Source organism: Gavialis gangeticus, unplaced genomic scaffold (assembly GCF_001723915.1).
Source record: "Gavialis gangeticus isolate Ggan-Ray unplaced genomic scaffold, GavGan_comp1, whole genome shotgun sequence".
NCBI classification, from domain to species: Eukaryota; Metazoa; Chordata; order Crocodylia; family Gavialidae; genus Gavialis; species Gavialis gangeticus.
The window spans coordinates 4,120,521-4,137,914 of record NW_017729009.1 but is presented as its reverse complement, the minus strand read 5'-3'; the positions used below and the strand labels follow the sequence as shown (position 1 = coordinate 4,137,914).

The window sequence follows — 17,394 nt, the reverse complement described above, 5'->3', positions numbered from 1 at the left end:
AAGAGTAAATTGGATGCTTATCTTGCTGGGATCCTATGACCCCAGCTGACTTCCTGCCCTTTGGGCAGGGGGCTGGACTCAATGATTTTCTGAGGTCTCTTCCAACCCTAATGTCTATGAAATCTATGACTCAGACTGGATAGCAATGCTATGTCAAGAGGCTCAAGAACTTTTATACTGAATGTCCTTGTCCATGCACGATTATAAACAGCCAAGCAGCTATCGATGGTTAAATTAAGCCATTTGACAGATTGAAATAAGCACTGCTGCTATGGTGGAGCAACTGATCAGTATCCAGGGAAAGCTGATAAAGTGGCAAACAAGGTTCTTTGGGTACATATGGTAACTTTTATTAGACCATCTCAAATAGTTAGAAAAATTCTTCTTTGCAAGCTTTCAGGTATAAAAACCCTTAGTCAGGCTGAGGGAGCATCTGCAGTTGGTGTGCATGTATCGATTTCATCAGTAGAAACAACACTTCTGGCCAATTCAAGCTCTGCAGTCCTGATTGGGATAGCTAACTGAAAACCTGTACTTCCCAGATAACATTAGCAGTTGCCTTGTATCAGCTAAAAGAGGGTCATATTATTAGCTGGTATGTACGTCCATCTGCTGCTACTTCATTGACTTCAGTAGAACTATGCTGATTCACAGCAGTTGAAGAGCTGAGTGACACAACTTGGACAATGTATGTGATCATTCACTGGGAACAGGGGACCTAGAGACCAACCTACAAATCAAAGGTGAAAAAGACTGTAGAATACAAAAGTGCAAAATTATTCTGGGGCAGACCTCAGATAAAGAGGACTCCAGGTTGTCTGACTTATAGCATCAGCACTGTAGCATAAGATAATAAATCTATGAATCTTGGTATGAATGGCTGCATGTCTGATTCCTGGTGTAACGTTGCTACTGAAAGCTGTAAGGATCAATGCCCTTTCCCAATAGGTTTGTGTTGTACTGAAAAGTGTAGGATTGGCAGGTGAAGTGCCTGAGAAGGCTTTCACATGGAGAGCATCTCATGTTTTTAGAGGTAGTTTCTCCCCCTTTTTCACAGCCATGAAACTTGGGAGTTTGAGCTGTGAGAAGCTCTTTGCACCAGAGAGCCACTGGAAGATATACTGCCAAACACAGGTTTTAAGTAACCACAACTGGCATGTTCAACTCTTTTGTATGAAGAGGACATTTGGCTGGGTGTGACATCATATATGACCCCAGCAGCAATGGGAGAACCCAGACACTGGGAGCCTGTTTCCATCCAGTTTTCATACGAGTGCTTCATCGATGAGAAACTAAAGATGCTCAGTATTTGTCCTCCTTCTTGTGCATCTGAAACCTCTCCATTTGTGTCTGCCAGGTTGTATGTAGGAACATAGCATGGGTATTTATCCACATAACCCTGTATTTGGAGCATGCCCAAGCATTTTCATTTTCCTACAAAATATATGAGGAAGTCACAGCCTTTTCATACGTAGATCTCTGGGAATGGGCAGGATCTCCATTGACTTTCTTCCTGATGTCTGCCGGAGAATGTTTTCCCCGAGCAGCAGTATGAGGAGGATCCTACCCAGACAGCTCTTGTTCCCATCCTCTCCAGTATTTCCTGTCATGTAGTGAGTGGCTCATTGCCCTACTCAGTCCCAAGCCTTCTGTTCCCACTTGCCAGGTTTTGATGGATCAAATGGGCCATTTTCTCAGGCTGGGGCTGGTGCTGTGCTCAACAGAGTTTTGCCTCTTGTGAAGATGAGGCAGTAGCTCAAGACATCTCCACAGTGCCCATAAGCCACTTAGCTGTGCAACTTTTCTCTGGCTGGAGCCGCTTCTAAAATAAATGGCCTATGTTTGGTTCAGGTTACAGTCAAGCACAGTGTGAGGCTGTGAGATTTACATCAGTCTGTGGGCCAGGTATGCAGCTAGTGTGAATCTACTGCAGGGGCAGGCGATTATTTTGGGCAGAGGGCCACTTACAGAGTTTTGGCAAGCCATTGAGAGCTGCATGACAGGCAGCCCAGAGCAGATAAATATTAATTTTCTAATTTTTTTAGGGGCCCCATGGGCCAGATAGAATGGCCTGGCAGGCTGCATCTGACCCCTGGGCCACATTTTGCCCACCCTGATCTACTAGAATCAACAGAACCACCTTTCCTTTCACCAGATAAGGATTTGCTCCTCTCTTCTTAGGTCATGATGGGGTATTTCCAACCAGCAATCACTGACAGAAACAAAACACCCACTCCTGCTTCCAAGAATAATATCTCCCCAATCATGCTCATTATTCACTACCATAAATATTCACAATGAACCAGGGGGAGAGGGGGGAAAACAAATACAACATAAGAAGGCTGCATTCAGATGAAAGGAAATGGCAGAATGCATTCCATGACAGACAGCTCCAGTGTAGTGTAACCAAGAGTATAATGATGATGGTCAATGATAATGAGAAATAAATTATTAAGGATAAAATAGGCCATTCTTGACTAAGTAGCACCAGTGTGTAAAATGCCACCCTTCTGACAGGGTAACATTTTAACTTCCTTTGCACAGGGGCATATGACAGGTCCAGGTCCAGGTTCAGATCCAGCACTTCAGAAAATCTGGCACTGGTGTTTTCAAGTACCCAAATGTAAGAAAAGAAATGATTTAATTGTAAGTCAGGTGGCTGCTGCCTGCATAAATACAGGGCAGAGAGGAGGAACTGAAAGTCCTAGAAAGAGAGGAAGAACTGCAAGTACTTTCCTAAGTACTGGGAACGAAAGCGTTGGTAAACTGTGAGAGTCTCTCTCTTCTGAAGGCCAGGGAAAGCAGCTGTTAAATTAACCAAAGGATATTTAATTGTGGGGTCTGTCCTACAACAACTTTGCATGGGTCTGATTCCCAGTGCTTCTTAATGAGAGAGCTGACTTCTTCATGTCCTGCTGTGCTTTATTAAATGGGGCCCCTGCTGGGAGTGGGAAGTCTTACTGAAAGGGCAGCTCCTCCTCAAAGACACTAACCCATTTGCTAGTAGAAGCACTGACAGAGTGAAGGAGTTGTCTCAAAACTGCTGGTAAAACCTCTGTTGTTAGTATGTACGATATCAGACAGTGCAGTGAGCAGAACAGGTTTTATAATGCTGGGCAGAGACGGGCATGAATAGGATCTATGTATAACAGGTTGTACTATCAAGGTGACATGTTAGCCAGAGCACAGCATGAACACCAGAGTGCAGGTGGGTGGAGAATAGGAGGGCATTACATGGAGACCTGCTCATTGTCTTCACTTTCTGGAGTGGCTCCAAGGCAGGATTTGGTGGTAGTCACCAGCAAAGCTGTGTGTCCCAGTGGCTATGATATGACTCAGGACTGTCTTTTAGATCCATCCCAAACCAAAATCACCCGCTTCGAGATGGAGTGCGCAGATACCTGCAACTTCCAGCTGACCAGACTGTGCTGATACTGCATGCAAAAGTTGCACAGAAATCGTATGGCAATGAAAAAAGGTAGGCCATTCATCTAACTCCCAAGCCCCTGCATAGCCTTCTTTACAACATCTCTATAAAGTCCCTTCAAAAACAGCCACTTCGAATTCCCTTTCAAACTTCCTTGAGTTTCCATTCAGAGGAAGCAGATAAAGTAATATAACCGCATTGTTATATCCCATTCTGTATACCTGTCAGCCTTCATGGATCCAATATTAATAACAGAAAGAAGGGAAGATCTCCGAACAACCAATCAGAATAGAGTTAAAAAAGAACGCAGAGAGAAAAGGCCCAGTTATCTTAGTGCCCTGGAGACCCTACCAAAGACCTAGACCTCGTCACGTGAATAACTTGGACATTTCTGTTAGTGTCCAGAGTCTCCAAAAGGCTGTTATTTGAAAGCATCTTCATACTGCAACAACACCTTGGCCCTTCATCCATAGCTCAAGATGAAAGATTGCCAACTCATCAACACCAGGCTATTTTTGTTGTTGTTTACATTGATGAATTACTCAAATAATTATATTGACTGGTGATTAAAAAAGGCTGAGGGGAATCTGATAACAGTTTTCAAATACATAAAGAGTGATTATAAAGAGGATGGTAATAGACAATTTTATGTGGCTGCCGGGGATGAAACAAGGAGTAATGGTCTTAAATTGCCATGTAGGAAATTTGGGTTGGGTATTAGGAAGAACTTTGTTATGATAAAGGTGATTATTGGAACAGATGAGGGTAGATATTGGTGGTTATTGGAACAGATGACCTAGAGTGATTGTGGAGTCTCTAGCCTTCTACATTTTTAAGAGCAAGTTAGACAGGTACTTGAATGGTTTCAAGAAGCGTGATCCTTCCCGGACCAGGAGGTTGGATTCGATGATCTCCTGAACGCTGTGTCCTAAATGGTTGGAGGATCTGTGGGACTCCAGCGGCCACTTCAGTCTCCCCCCACACCACTAGTCAGAGTGCCACCTGCGAGCGGGCTCTGCTCACTCCACTTAACAGTGGAAGACCTGCTTTCCTCTTTGCTATCCTCTCCTACCCTTTGCCTTTTTCTGTCATTCATTTCCCTCCTTTACCGTCATTTCTCTCCCTCTGTTATGCTGTGAGTGACCCAAACTGAGGCTGGGGTGTAGCTTTTCATGACTCCCATCTCTTCTCTGTCACAGGAAATAACATTCAGAGAGGTGGGATGAGGCTGTAGAGTTTGGATACACACTCAGTCCCAAACTTATCTGAAGGACAAGCTGGAAATTGTTCGTGTTATGCATGGCAGAGAAGGGAGGCAGCTCTGAAAGGCAGATGGAGACCCAGCCTCTCCTGGAGTTCAGAGGGGTGTGGGTCTGCAGTTCTGGTCTAGGACCATCTCTAATAGCCATGGGATTGTGATCCTCTGGGGATGCTGTGCCAGCGAGGGAAGTTGCTGCGTCACTGAGGCTAACCAAAAATATACCCCTGGCGCCCCCCTGCTTCAGATATGGTGCAAAGGATGCTGGGAAGCAGGTTTTAGTGGGTTTGGCAGGAAAGAGAGAAGCAAAACCTTAAAAAGTAATAACAAGCTGGCCCAGAGCTTCTGGGTTAAAGTTTAAATGGGCTAATGCTATTTTTCCTGGTTAAGGGGATTCAGCATTCTGCACTGTAGCTAGCTTATTTAAATAAATACAGACTCAAGGACTCTAAGGCCCCAAAATCTCAAACCACACCATATTGGTGTTTTCATTCCTAATATTTTATATAGTATCAATATGAGATGAATCTGTACCATTCACATGGATGTAAAGACAGTGGAAACCCAAATAAAACACAGGAAAATGTGTTTCCAAAACTTTGGGTATAGATTTATTTGCATTAGTCTCATAATCTGGCTGTGAATACAAACTCTGTTCCCAACCTGCTGAAACGCCCACATTCCACACTGAAAAAGTCACCATGACAAATTCTCCCTTGATTTAGGGGGGGAAAAACTCAAGGCTTCTTTCCCTGCATTCCACTCAGCCATCTTCCAGGGAGCAGGGTTAATGTGTTCAGCTAAACAGAAGATCTTATAGATGTGGCTGCTGCTGGCAAATGCCTTGGGCAGAGCTGTCTGGATGCTGTGGCTGAGGTGCTGGGGAGGGCACTGAAAGTAGCTGGTTTGTAGCACCTGGTGGAGATGATAAAAGAGCTGCCTCAGCACAGCTAACTCTGCTGGCAAGGATGGTAAGGATGCTGGAACAGCTTCTGTCTTCTCCTTTTCCTCCTCTCTCTAAGTGAATAGGTTAGGGAAATGCTCTGGATTTTCATGCACCAAGGTGGGAAAAGCCACAGCAGTCCAATCACCCAGCAGTACTCTGGAGTCCTAAAGGCAGAAAAAGGGGTGGAGAAACCCAAGGGAACTCATAGGCAAAGGAAAAGGAAGAGGTTGATGACACAGCAGGCAACTTAGACCAAACAGAGAAGGGACCAATGGATACACTGTGCACCCACCCCAGCATGACTGCAAAGGCCACCATTCTGTCTGCATGGCCATGCGCTTAGCTGCATGTCTACTCATGCATAAACTAATGCAGTGTAGTGCACACCTGGCTGGAGTGTGCATGGCTCTGCCTCCCTTTAAAATCTGTCCTAAAATGGCTCGCATGGGTAATAACACAGATAACTCTGCCTTTTTTATAACGGTCTCATCATGGTTTTACATCTAGACCACTTGTCAGTACTAGTTTTCATCTACCTATCACTAAAAAGACAGTACAGCATTCAGGGGATGTGCTCCATTGTACAGACTTACTTAAGGTGTAAGCTGTAGTCAGTGATTCTCCACCAATCTCCCTTTCTAAAGCAGTGAATGAGAATCTGCATCCTCACTCACCAATGAGCGCAGCCCCTTATTTAAGTGTCCAAGTCAGTTAACAAAGGTGCTGCTTTGTCTCGTCAGGTTTTTCTGCCCCCCACCTTGCGTTTACTTGACTGGACCAGGATGGAAACTAAAACAGGAACAAGTGAAAGGTAAGAGCAGGACTATTGCTGCTCCTCTGTTCCCAATGAGCAGAACTCAGCACAGAGTGGGGAAAGTTAGTGTCAAGTACTCATTCCACCACGGGGCCCATTCGCATGCGGGTGCCCAATTGCTAACAGTACAAATCAGCTGTGAAAAGTGAATGTTTAGTTCAAATACTCAAACAGACCAAAAGGAGACGATAGCAAAATATAACACTTCAGCTCTTCTAGCATGCTCCCAGGAAAAGGCAGAGTTTTGGGGATTAGCAGTATTTTAGGAAGAGACAGAAACACAGTACTGAGTTTGTAGGAAGAAGCAGCCCATACTTCAACCCCCTCTACAGTCTCCAAATGTGTCGCCACAGCAGGCTCAGAAAAGTGGTCATGCAAAATCCAGCTTTGCTGAAAGGGGTCTGCATACAGTGCCACATCAGGACAGCTGTGTCAGACTGAGGAAATTTGACACGCTCCCTTCTGATACATGAAGAAGCCAAATCATTGCTACTGTCTTCCCACTGGTTATGAACACTGTATGACAAGTACTGAATAATGACAGTACAATTAGCATCTGCAGGGCAGAAATGCCATAGAGGCTAGGAAATGTTGCACTTGGTTGCCAGTGGAACGGGGTGGCATTCTCAGTGCTAGAAAGACAAAAGAATAAGTTTGCTTCCCCAGATTCTTGGCAAAGCAAAGCATTTCCCCCATGCAGACCTCTCCCTGGGGGTGGCAGCACCTATTTTGTTACTGACACCCAGCACCCCAGAGGTTACAAAGTACCATGCAGATGTATAAATAAATAACAGAGTCAAATTTTTGCACCAGTGAAGGCCAGGAGAGTTTTGCCCATGACTTCAAAAGAGCCAGGATTTCATCCATAATCCCTTCTCCAGAGACCACATGAACTGAACTACTGTCAAACACACAAGTGACAGCAGCAAATTAATTTGGGCTGGCAGAAGGGAAAGACAATGGTTGCAGAGGTGTTTTCAGGTGGGCATTTTAGATTGTGACATTAACAGCTTGGCAGATCCCCAGTCTGGTTTTCAAAGTCTCAGGGCATCTCTCTCCTGTCCCTACAGAGTAGTGTGTATACGTGTGGGCAGCATATGCAGATATATTAACACTGCAAAACCAGGGGCTGTTGGGATGTGTCTAGGGACAGGAGTGTGGGATAGACATGGGAGAGAATATACAAAGGCAAAAGAAGTTGGGAATATGGAGAGGCAGGGGCCTGGGTGAAGGAGAATCAGGAATGCTAGAGGTTTGAGGAAAAGAAGGGGGCTGGAGCAGAAGAAGAAGAGAGAGGAGAGTAGTCCTGGCATATTTTCTCATAAGAGAACGTTTTCTCATAAGAGAATGTTTCTCCTTCTCTTTTCCAGCGAGTAATCTGGGAGAGGCTGGTTTGAGGGTGTGTGGATACATGGGACTTGACAGTGTGGGAGGCAGCCATTTGGAGACCCAGAAACTGAACTTCGAGGAGCAGCCTGACTCCAAGGTAAGTGGAGTAAAGCCCTGTGCCATGAACTGCTCCTCCCTACTGCATGCATGTTCCCATAGCTCCTCTAGGGCATGCCTGGTTTACCTATGAGCCATTTTCCAAAAGAGAATGGGACACTGTAGCAGTCACTTTGGGAAAACATCATTTTCCAAGCCTCTCTGCTTTAGGGCTGGAGCACTGCACAGTCCATTCATATAGGGCAGCCAGGACTTCATGCCACTTTCAGCTCTGAGTGCTCATAGGGGCGTAGAGTCAGGCAGCTCCTGTCTCCACTGGCTTCTTTTCAGAGCAAGTGTTGTGCTCTACGGAAGAGAAGTGCCCATGCTGTGGAAAGTGGGGGGCTAAGGACCTGCAGCTTTGGAGGAAAGGAGCCATTTGCCCAAATGCTCTATTCTGTCCCAGGAAAGCAGTGTGCAGTGGATATTAATGTAAGGCCCAGCCATAGATCAGAACTTCATTGTATGGGCTTTGTCCAAGCACAGAACAAAAAGGCAGCTCCTGTCCCAAAGATCTTGCAATCTGGCAGCAAGCAGAGCCATCCTGGCTGGGTATCTGATACAGTATATGGGAAGAAGCTACTAGCCATTACTTGTGCAAAAGAGTGTTTTTTTCCAGTAGAGATCAGCTCACATTCGTGCCCAGCTGCTCAGGCAGAAGAAGGCAACTTTCAGGCCACAGCGGCTCAGGTAATGCATCCTGGCTTGGAGGTGAGCAGCTGTTCCAGTGCCTGCTGCCTGGGCTAGGTGGAACAGACTGCCGGCTGAGACCAGTACAGCCAAGCTATTCCTTGGCTCATCTACCTAGGGTCTAACAGACTGTAAAAGTCTTCCCTGTCTTACCTGAGCACTTGATTAGTCCTGCTCTAATCTCCTGTTATCAACTGGCAGATGCAGATGGCACATGTCTTGTCTAAGAAAGGTGGCAATGAGTAGATCTGATTACAAAACCTCAGCCTTACAGTACTCTCCTGCTGATGGGATAAGCAGGCATTTCATTACTTGCAGAGTATTTTACTACCTGCCCGGGGGTTAGAGAACCAGACCAACCTCCTAAGCCGACACAGGACAAAACCTACTGCTTACAGATGAGTCGAGTAGCAGCAGAATTCAAGTGTCCCTATGGTTCTGCCTCCCTTTCCTGCAGGCAACACTCACCTGTGCTCCTCTTGAGACTCCTAGCCTGATGGGACAGCTCTAGTTTTCTGGACAATGAAGGAGTTGTTTGGATGCTTGCTGCAGCCTTAAGGAAGTTCAGCTTTGTAAAGTCTCTTGGTTCTCTCCCATTTTCCTCTTGATGTTGCTTTTTCCCCTCCTTATAAATCAATCTCCTTCTCTCTCACTCTGCCATCATCTTGTGGCACATGTGGCAGCCAGAAATGTCAGACAAGCTCTCATGGCTTGCAAAGAAACCTATCTTTCTTCATTGCCGACTCTTTGGTTCCCTGGCCCCTGTGGCTGGCAGCGTGCCAGGGATTACACAGCTTTCCCAGCCCATGGTAGTCTCTTGATGAACAGCAATGCAACACATCACAAAATAAAAGTGTGTTTCAATTACAGATAAACAGCTAAAGAAAACACCAGCTTGTCCCAAACTTTAAGCGCTGGAGCCATAACTTGGCATCTCCTTATAGGGAAAAATATAAAGCATTATCTTAGGTCTCCAAAGAATGTGGGATCTGAGGTGGGCCAGAAACATTACAAAAAGGACCTTTGTGTTTGCAATGCCTTTCGCTACAGCTAGAGCAAGGCATATCAGTACAGAAAGAATGCCAAGATGACGGGGAAACTGTAAACCTAGGGAGAGTTCTCATGTTATGTTGGGTAAATCACATGTGAACATTAATTTCCATTTGGAATTCTCTTACCCCTATGTCAACAAAGCCTCTGCCATTCCTGAGCTCTTCATTCCACCTGTAATAACATCGCCAATCATTGCCCCTTTTAAATGAACCTATGGTGCCTTTGAATAGACACCATTATGTCCAAATGGGAGAGGCTTTGTCTGGCCACACATTTTCTTAGGTGGACATAGCAGGCACTGCTATGTGGCACTGATGCCTGGTGATGGAAGACTTGTCTCCTGGGATTGTGTTTAGATTCATTGTAAATGGACACTGAACAGAGGCCCACGGACAGTTCTTTCTGAAAATCCAAAGCACACCAGGAAAGACAAGAAGGAACTGTCATCTAGTGCCTGGAGCCCCCAGAGAGCTTCCCAGCACTACAGCCACGTGAAGGGGTCCCTCACTGGGTCAAAATGCTTTAAAGCGAGAGTATGATTTAAACTACACTTTCTTGGGCAGGCACAGGCCTTATTGTGTCTTTACACAGGATATGTATATATGTATATACGTATACACACACAGGATATGTATATATGGTCCTGTAACTCTACTGGGGCCTTTGGATAAGTAAAGATTGCACTGGTGATTTAGTGGTTCTGTTATGCTCCCACTGAGAAGACTGTGGTGTGGGCTGCTTTGCTGCATAAATTGATTGCCTGACCCTATCTATGCCTTCATATTTTGTCAGAAATGAAAGGGAGTCTTGTGGTCATTTTCCTTCTCTTCATAATATTGCAGTTTACAATCAGGGCTTCCTTGTGCTGGGTACTTTTCATGCACATTTCCAAGCCTTGTCCCAAAGAACTTACAACCTCAAACTTCACTCCTACAACTTTCATATGTTCAACCTTGCAGTTCATCCAACAGGAGTAATTCATGTATGTAAGGCTCAGCATATTCACGCCTGTTTATAGGACTCAACTTATTCTAAAAGTCTCTGACAAATGGATAAACAGAGAGTTAAATAGATGGGAGGAGAGAATACACGTCTACACAAGTGGTGGACTACGTGAGGAGCGAACATAAGCTAGTACTAAGTGACTGTGCAGTACCCACCATTGCTGTGCAGTACTGTCTCCACGTTTTTTTTTTTGACGATACTGCACAGTAGCAATGAGCTACCACACAGTAGCTCATTACTACTATGCAATAGCGTCATGTCACAGTTAGTGCCTGGCAACGCTACGGCGCAGTAGCATCTCATGTAGATGTGTTCACTGACTGTTTTCAGTCTTTCTCTACCCAGTGTGCCTTTAAACACCCAGACACGTATTTAAAACATAACCTGTTCCATTGCAGCGCACTTCTGTTTCAGTGTGAAGTTTCACAGGGAAGTGGATTTGCTGGTTCTCATGTGACATTTTACGGAAGCAAGAAAACCTTGAACCTGTCACCAGGCTAATATTTCAAGGCAAAGTGAAACACTCCAGGAAGCAAAATAGTTTGGAGCAAAACAGTGACAACTTTTGTACAATTCTGCAGGTTTTTGTGTGTTTGCTTGTTTCATTGCTTCAAAGTTTCTCCACCTAAAACATGAGCAGCTAATTTGACACAATTCCTTATGACAGAAAGGTGGATAGATCCACAGCTCCTGTCTGTCAAAGGCCATAGATTCCCTAATCTAAACATGGAAAGCTCCCTCCTGAGAAGACTGGGTCTTATTTGTCCAAAAAGTGCCCTGTCCATCAGTAAACCATTTGCAGCACAGACTGTAAGCATTTAGGGCAGGGACTGTGTTTGCTCTGTTTGGACAGCACCTAGTTTAGTGAGACCCAGTCCCTGAGTGACACTCCTACCCAGTGCTACTGTAATATGAATAATAATGATTACCAATGTTAAAAGCTGTGCCCACCACTGCAATGCCTAGGAACCTCCAGGTCCCCATAGCCACAATAAGTTCCCTACCCATGCCTAACAATCAGTGTCAGTCTCTGTTCAGTCAAGCCCCTTGCCCCGGTCCAGTAGGAATTTTAGAAAAAACGTATGAGAGTCACATGAGTAAAAAATATGAGTTTAAGAGGATCTTCTATACTAAACCAGCATCTAACCAGTGCTATTGCCAGGCTCTCACCTCCCCAGCAAATAAAATCCACCAGCCACAGCTAAAGAAATCTGCAACTGAAAGGGCTGCTACTAATTCAGCTAGGTAACTGAGCTTCGTGTTGGTGTGTCTTCAGTGACATTGGGCCAAAGGCTCCAAATGCAACCTCTGCTGTCTAGCAGTAGTCCTTTGCTATTCACAGGAGTTCAGCTGTGCCAAGGCACTCTACATCTCAGATGCTGACAAGCGGAAACACTTCCGGCTGGTTCTGAAGCTTTTCTTCAGCAATGGGCAAGAGATCGGCACTTTCCACAGCAAGCTGATCAAAGTGATCTCCAAGCCCTCTCAAAAGAAGCAGTCTCTGAAGAACACAGATTGTAAGTAGCTGGGCAGGCAGACTTAGCCATGGGAGCTAATGACTGAAGGGCTGAGAATAGTGGTTTTCTTGTTACTTTCCATGTTGTGCTGTTGCAGGAGCAAGTCCTGTTGCAGCTTGCTGATTAGCTGGGTAGCTAATCCCTGAACACTGGTTTCAGGTGCTGTAGGAAAATCAGATCCTGGTGTAAAGGAACCCAGATACCATCACATGATTTCTTCACAGTGTTTCTACTGCTAGGGAAGTCAGTTATGCAATACAGGCCTTTCCAAACCCAGTGGAAGGAAGAATGGATTGGGTGTATTTCTGCTGAACGTATCAAGCTCTGGCAATCTTTCTGTTCAGTGTTCTGTACACACAGGTTGGCCACCCATTACAAAAGCCCAACATGAAAAATGCATGGAGGGTAAGCAAATATCACTTAGGGTGAGAAAAAGTGACCACTTCATTGAGTAGGTAGCTAGTCTTGTTTCAAAGAAATTACAACATTTCAGTAGGGAAGGCACAAGACAGCTACTCACCTAACAGTCCACGAGGTTCTTCAAGATGCTCTTGCCCTCATGGATCCCACTCACGCATGCTCACCATGACTCCTCACAGAACCAGATGTTTAACCAGATGATTTGCTAGTGCATATTTCATCCCTAGTCTCCAACCAGACAGTAGCATTCCAGGGGAAAGGAAGGACACATTGCATGCAGAGCAGTCACTGGCATATGCACTATGCAGCTATCAATTACCTCAGCCATATTCTGGCATTTGGACAAAATCCCTCCAGAGCCGATGCTGGTTCAAGTGCATTTAATGCTGCAGCACTAATGCTATAGTCTGTCTGTCTGTTTGTCTGTTGTTCTGCAGTGTGCATCTCGTCTGGGTCTAAGGTTTCCCTCTTTAACCGCCTGCGCTCCCAGACGGTCAGCACCCGCTACCTGTCCGTAGAAGGCGGCGCTTTCATCGCCAGTGCAAGGCAGTGGGCAGCATTTACACTCCACCTGGGTGAGGAAGTTGATGTGTTCTGCAGAGCACATGGGGGGCCACATGCATGGTGGTGTAAAGGGATGCACATCAGCAGAGCCACTGGAACTGTAGCCTTTAATGGCAGGGATGGATCTGGCCAACCAAGCACCTTGATAACTGATTTTCAGTGTCACAATCACAGGTCACTAAGTGCCCTTTTTCCTAAATCCCATGAATCTCTGAGGCCAGCTTCCAGCAGGCCCTCAGGGCCTGTACAGGCCACTGTGCTCCCTTCCCTGCAGACTGAGTTCTGTTGGGTATAGGATAGTTCATCACTCAGTATGTTAGTCTGCAAGACTTGGGCTCATTGTTTTGCTCCTTCTCAGATTATCTGTGAAAGCCTAGGTAAGTCATTTAGCCTCTCTGCACCTTAGTGCTATAAAATGGCTGTATTAGCATTGCCCTGACTTCCAGGGATGTTGGGAGGAACTCAGATACTGTGGAGATGCAATGATGGGAAATGGCAGTGTCTGTCTTTGGCGATTTCTCGGATACCTGCTACCGGCGCTCCCAAGCACACGGGTCATCCTCCTTCTGTGCCAGAGGAGCAGCAGCTTCCTCCATGTTGCCTGCTGTCACTTTGCTGCCTTAGCTCCTGTTTCTTACTGTGTCACACAGATGTGCACAGATGCAGCAACAACCCCTGCCCTGTCTCTTGCTCTCCCCTGGGCCTGTCTTAGCACTTACACCCAGTATCTCTTTCCCAAAGATGTAGTTTGAGTTGAGTCCTTACCACCCATCTCCAAATACCAAAGCCATTTCCTCCTTAGGACCTGCTCCAATACCCTCTGAGATCAATGGAAAGATACCTACTGTTTTTAGTGGTCTTGGACAAGGGCAGCTCAAGGTGCGCCTGTCTGGGCAATGTGTCCAAAGACTGATGGCCAGCTCTATTTTGCATGAAATGGGATACATCCCAGTCTACCCTGTTTTTGAATTTGAAGGCATCACTTAATGATCCCAGTGTCCCATGTGACATTCGGGAATCTCAGGGGACCTCTGCCTGCTGGGCACAAGGTTCTGTGTTTCCCTCCATCCCTGGGGCAATGCCACTCTGATTCTTTCAGAAGTAATGTTTCAATGGATCAGACAGTGTTACCCCAGTTCAGGTGACTGTGATTTCTCCACTACTTTTTCATGCTAGTTTAAACAGTTAATCTGTCCAGAGCCTTATTCTGGATTGCCCACAAAAGTTATTGCACTTCATACTAAGAAAGTCAGTGGCTGCCTGGAAAGTGTCCAGAGAAGCCCTTGCCCTCAATGACAGCAGGCTCTCTGGGGAGACAAGAATCATTCCCTTCTAATGTGTTAATGTAGCTATGCCTCAAGAAGCTGCTTTCTTCTCATGGTTGGTAACTCTGCCTCCTTTTCTCTCTATGGGAAGCCGATGAGCACTGCATCCAGGGTGAGTTCCCTCTGCGGGAAGGGTACGTTCGCTACGGCTCAGTAGTTCAGCTCATCTGCACAGCTACCGGCATCATGCTGCCTCCCCTGGTAAGGCTCGGAAGAGATTCAGACTCAAGAAGCAGCAGCCCACACTCAAAGCCTTGGCTGCATGGGTCTGAGCAAACACATGATACTGCTCACCATTGGCTTCAGTTCCCAGACAGGACAAGCAAGCTGCTCCTTAACTCAAGCAGGCATGGGCTGTGACAAACTCCTCCCCTGGACAGCTGGTTTGCCCTGTGCTTGCTACAGCACTCACCTCCTTGTTCTGAAGCTCACCCTCAGGTGTCCACAGCCAGCAAAGAGAGGGGAGGAGGGGTGGGCAGGTATTCAGAATGCAACCATGCCGTTGCATTGCATCTACATACTTACCTGGCAAGGGAAACACCATGTATCTGGGTCCATGAAGGCAGTTTTCCTTAAACCCTCTCTAGGATAACTGTTCTTCTGGCATGGTTTAGTACCCACCAAGGTGTTGGGGCTTAAAATCCATTTTATAGAAATGGGAGGCTCCTCCCTAACTTGCTCCTGCAGCCATATGGCTGAGGGCAGGCAAAGCTTGGGGGCATCCAAGGCTTGGGCCTGCACATTGGATGCCTGTCAAGGGACTTTGGAAATATCTGAGGCCCCTGGTGGGGGTGGAGCATGTTTGCTGGTTGTAGGGCCACTTGTGGTACTGGTCTGACTCATGGATTTGGACTTAATTTGGCTGATTTGGCTTGGAACATGAAAAATTTCTTTAAAGAAAAAAAACCAAAAAAAACGCATCATCTACATGGGCAGGCATGGCAGCTGTGTGGGTTGCAGTCATGGACTCGGGGTGTTCCTTGTGGCTCTGTGTCAGATGTCCTGGGGGAGCTAGCGGTATAGCCACTTACCCTCTATGCAGGGAAGCATAGACTTTGCTTTCTTTTCCCAGGCAAGGATCTGTGGGATATCCCTTTGGTTTCTGCTTCTACCTTTGTTTCAATGCCCCTACTTTGCCCAGGCAGGGATCCACAGTGGTAGCTTATAATGGAACAGGTTGCAGCTGCCCTCACCTGCAGCGATGAAGTGTGGTTTGTGCAGAGCACAGGTCCAAGTATGCACTTTGGGCTGGTCGCTTGGAGCACAGTGCAGACTGTCTGGGAACAGTAGCAAAGGGAGGGCTGTGGCAATGGCAGGCACTGCCTTAGCGCCATGTCCATCCCACAGAGTGAAAGGAGGGGGCTGGGAGGTCATACCACCAGCCTCACACCGCTTGCTTTGTCGAGTTCACACAAAGGGTTAAAAGTGTTTACTGAGCAGCTTCCTGCTGCTGCCAGTCAACCAACCTGGGCCTGCTCCCCGCAGATCATCCGGAAAGTCACCAAGCAGTATGCCCTGCTGGATGTGGACGAGCCCATCTCCCAGCTCCACAAGTGCGCGTTCCAGTTCCAGGGCAGTGATGGGATGTACTTGTGCCTCTCAATGGAGAAAGTGATCCAGTTCCAGGTAGTGCCGTGTAGGCAGCCCGTGAGGAACTGTCCTGGTTCGAAGGTGACCAAGCACCCTCAGGTCCAGCTCCTCTCTCTCTTGTTACTTGCTGCTGAATTCATCACTTGGGGGCCTTACAATGAAACCCCCTCCACCCCCAAATTATATTAATCAATTTAGGCAACATGAGAGCCATTGTGTGGTGATGACCATCAAGCCTCCCTGCCCATGGTGGGCTTGCCCAAACTTTACCTGTCACCCCATATCCACACAGCTTCCCCCTCACTCCATCCACATCATGGGACTAAGCTCCTGGGTGATCCTCTCAAAGGCAGGGCAGATAGCATCTGCAATTCACCTCCCACTGCATGCAAAGAGTGAGCGTTATCATCTCCACTTCCTGATGGAGCAAGTGAACCACAGGAAAGTGGTATGACTACCCAAAGGAGCACAGTCCTGGTCCCCAGCCCCCTATCCTCACTGCCTCAACATGCATGGTGATAGGAGACTCTGTGCAGGCATCTCCATGCCCAAAGGAAGCAAACCGTGAGCTGCTGAATGATGGCTCCTGCTGGACAATCATTGGAACAGAGACGGTGGAATATACCTTCAGCGACAGCCTGGCCTGTATTCAGGACCTCGTGAGCCCTGTCCCACTCATAACCACCCTGCAGGTATGGGGAGGACTTCTGCTCTTAGCCCAGGGCTGTTGTAGTAACCCTGCTCACCAAAGCTACGAATCCAAGTCACCACCTCTGCATGTGCCCCTTATTCTTTGCCCCAGGGCTTGTTGCCCTGTGCTGCCCTCTGTGCACATAACCAGAGCAGATTTGTCACAGATGATTTGAAGGATCAATATGCTAATCTGTCTCCTCCCACCCAGTAACTGGAGCTATTAACGACTCAATTTTTTCCCAGTACCGCCCTTCCCACACAAGCTCTGGGAGTATCTTTCTTCACGGCTCCGGTCTCCTCTCCTGGAGCCACTGCTGTGTTTTGCCTTCAAGGCAGGAACAGTTCACTAGGGCTGTGCGAAGCTTCGGGTGGTGATTTGATTTGGAGGAGATTCAGCCTGATTCGGTGGCCGAATCTGAATTGAATCAGGGGACCAAATTCAAGGTCCGAATCGATTCAAAGCTCTCTGAATCTTCAACAAAGATTTGGAGAGCTTTGATGATTCGGGCAGTCCCCGGTGGCTGCAGCAGGGAGCTGCAGCCACTCTGAGCAGGTGAGTACTAGGGGAGGGGAGGGGACCATGGGGGGACCCCTGCCAGCCCCCCCC

General features: G+C 46.8%; 1 protein-coding gene across 1 annotated transcript in view; it reads left to right on the top strand.

Moving 5' to 3' along the window:
• Positions 1-17,394, top strand: part of RBPJL (recombination signal binding protein for immunoglobulin kappa J region like) — a 20,774-nt gene that overhangs the window by 1,036 nt on the left and 2,344 nt on the right. The window contains exons 2-9 of the mRNA XM_019509725.1: positions 3,353-3,478; positions 6,372-6,442; positions 7,816-7,931; positions 12,021-12,195; positions 13,053-13,190; positions 14,596-14,705; positions 15,990-16,130; positions 16,631-16,786. Coding sequence (XP_019365270.1) covers positions 3,353-3,478; positions 6,372-6,442; positions 7,816-7,931; positions 12,021-12,195; positions 13,053-13,190; positions 14,596-14,705; positions 15,990-16,130; positions 16,631-16,786 — 1,033 coding nt within the window. The remainder of the gene's footprint in view (positions 1-3,352; positions 3,479-6,371; positions 6,443-7,815; positions 7,932-12,020; positions 12,196-13,052; positions 13,191-14,595; positions 14,706-15,989; positions 16,131-16,630; positions 16,787-17,394) is intronic.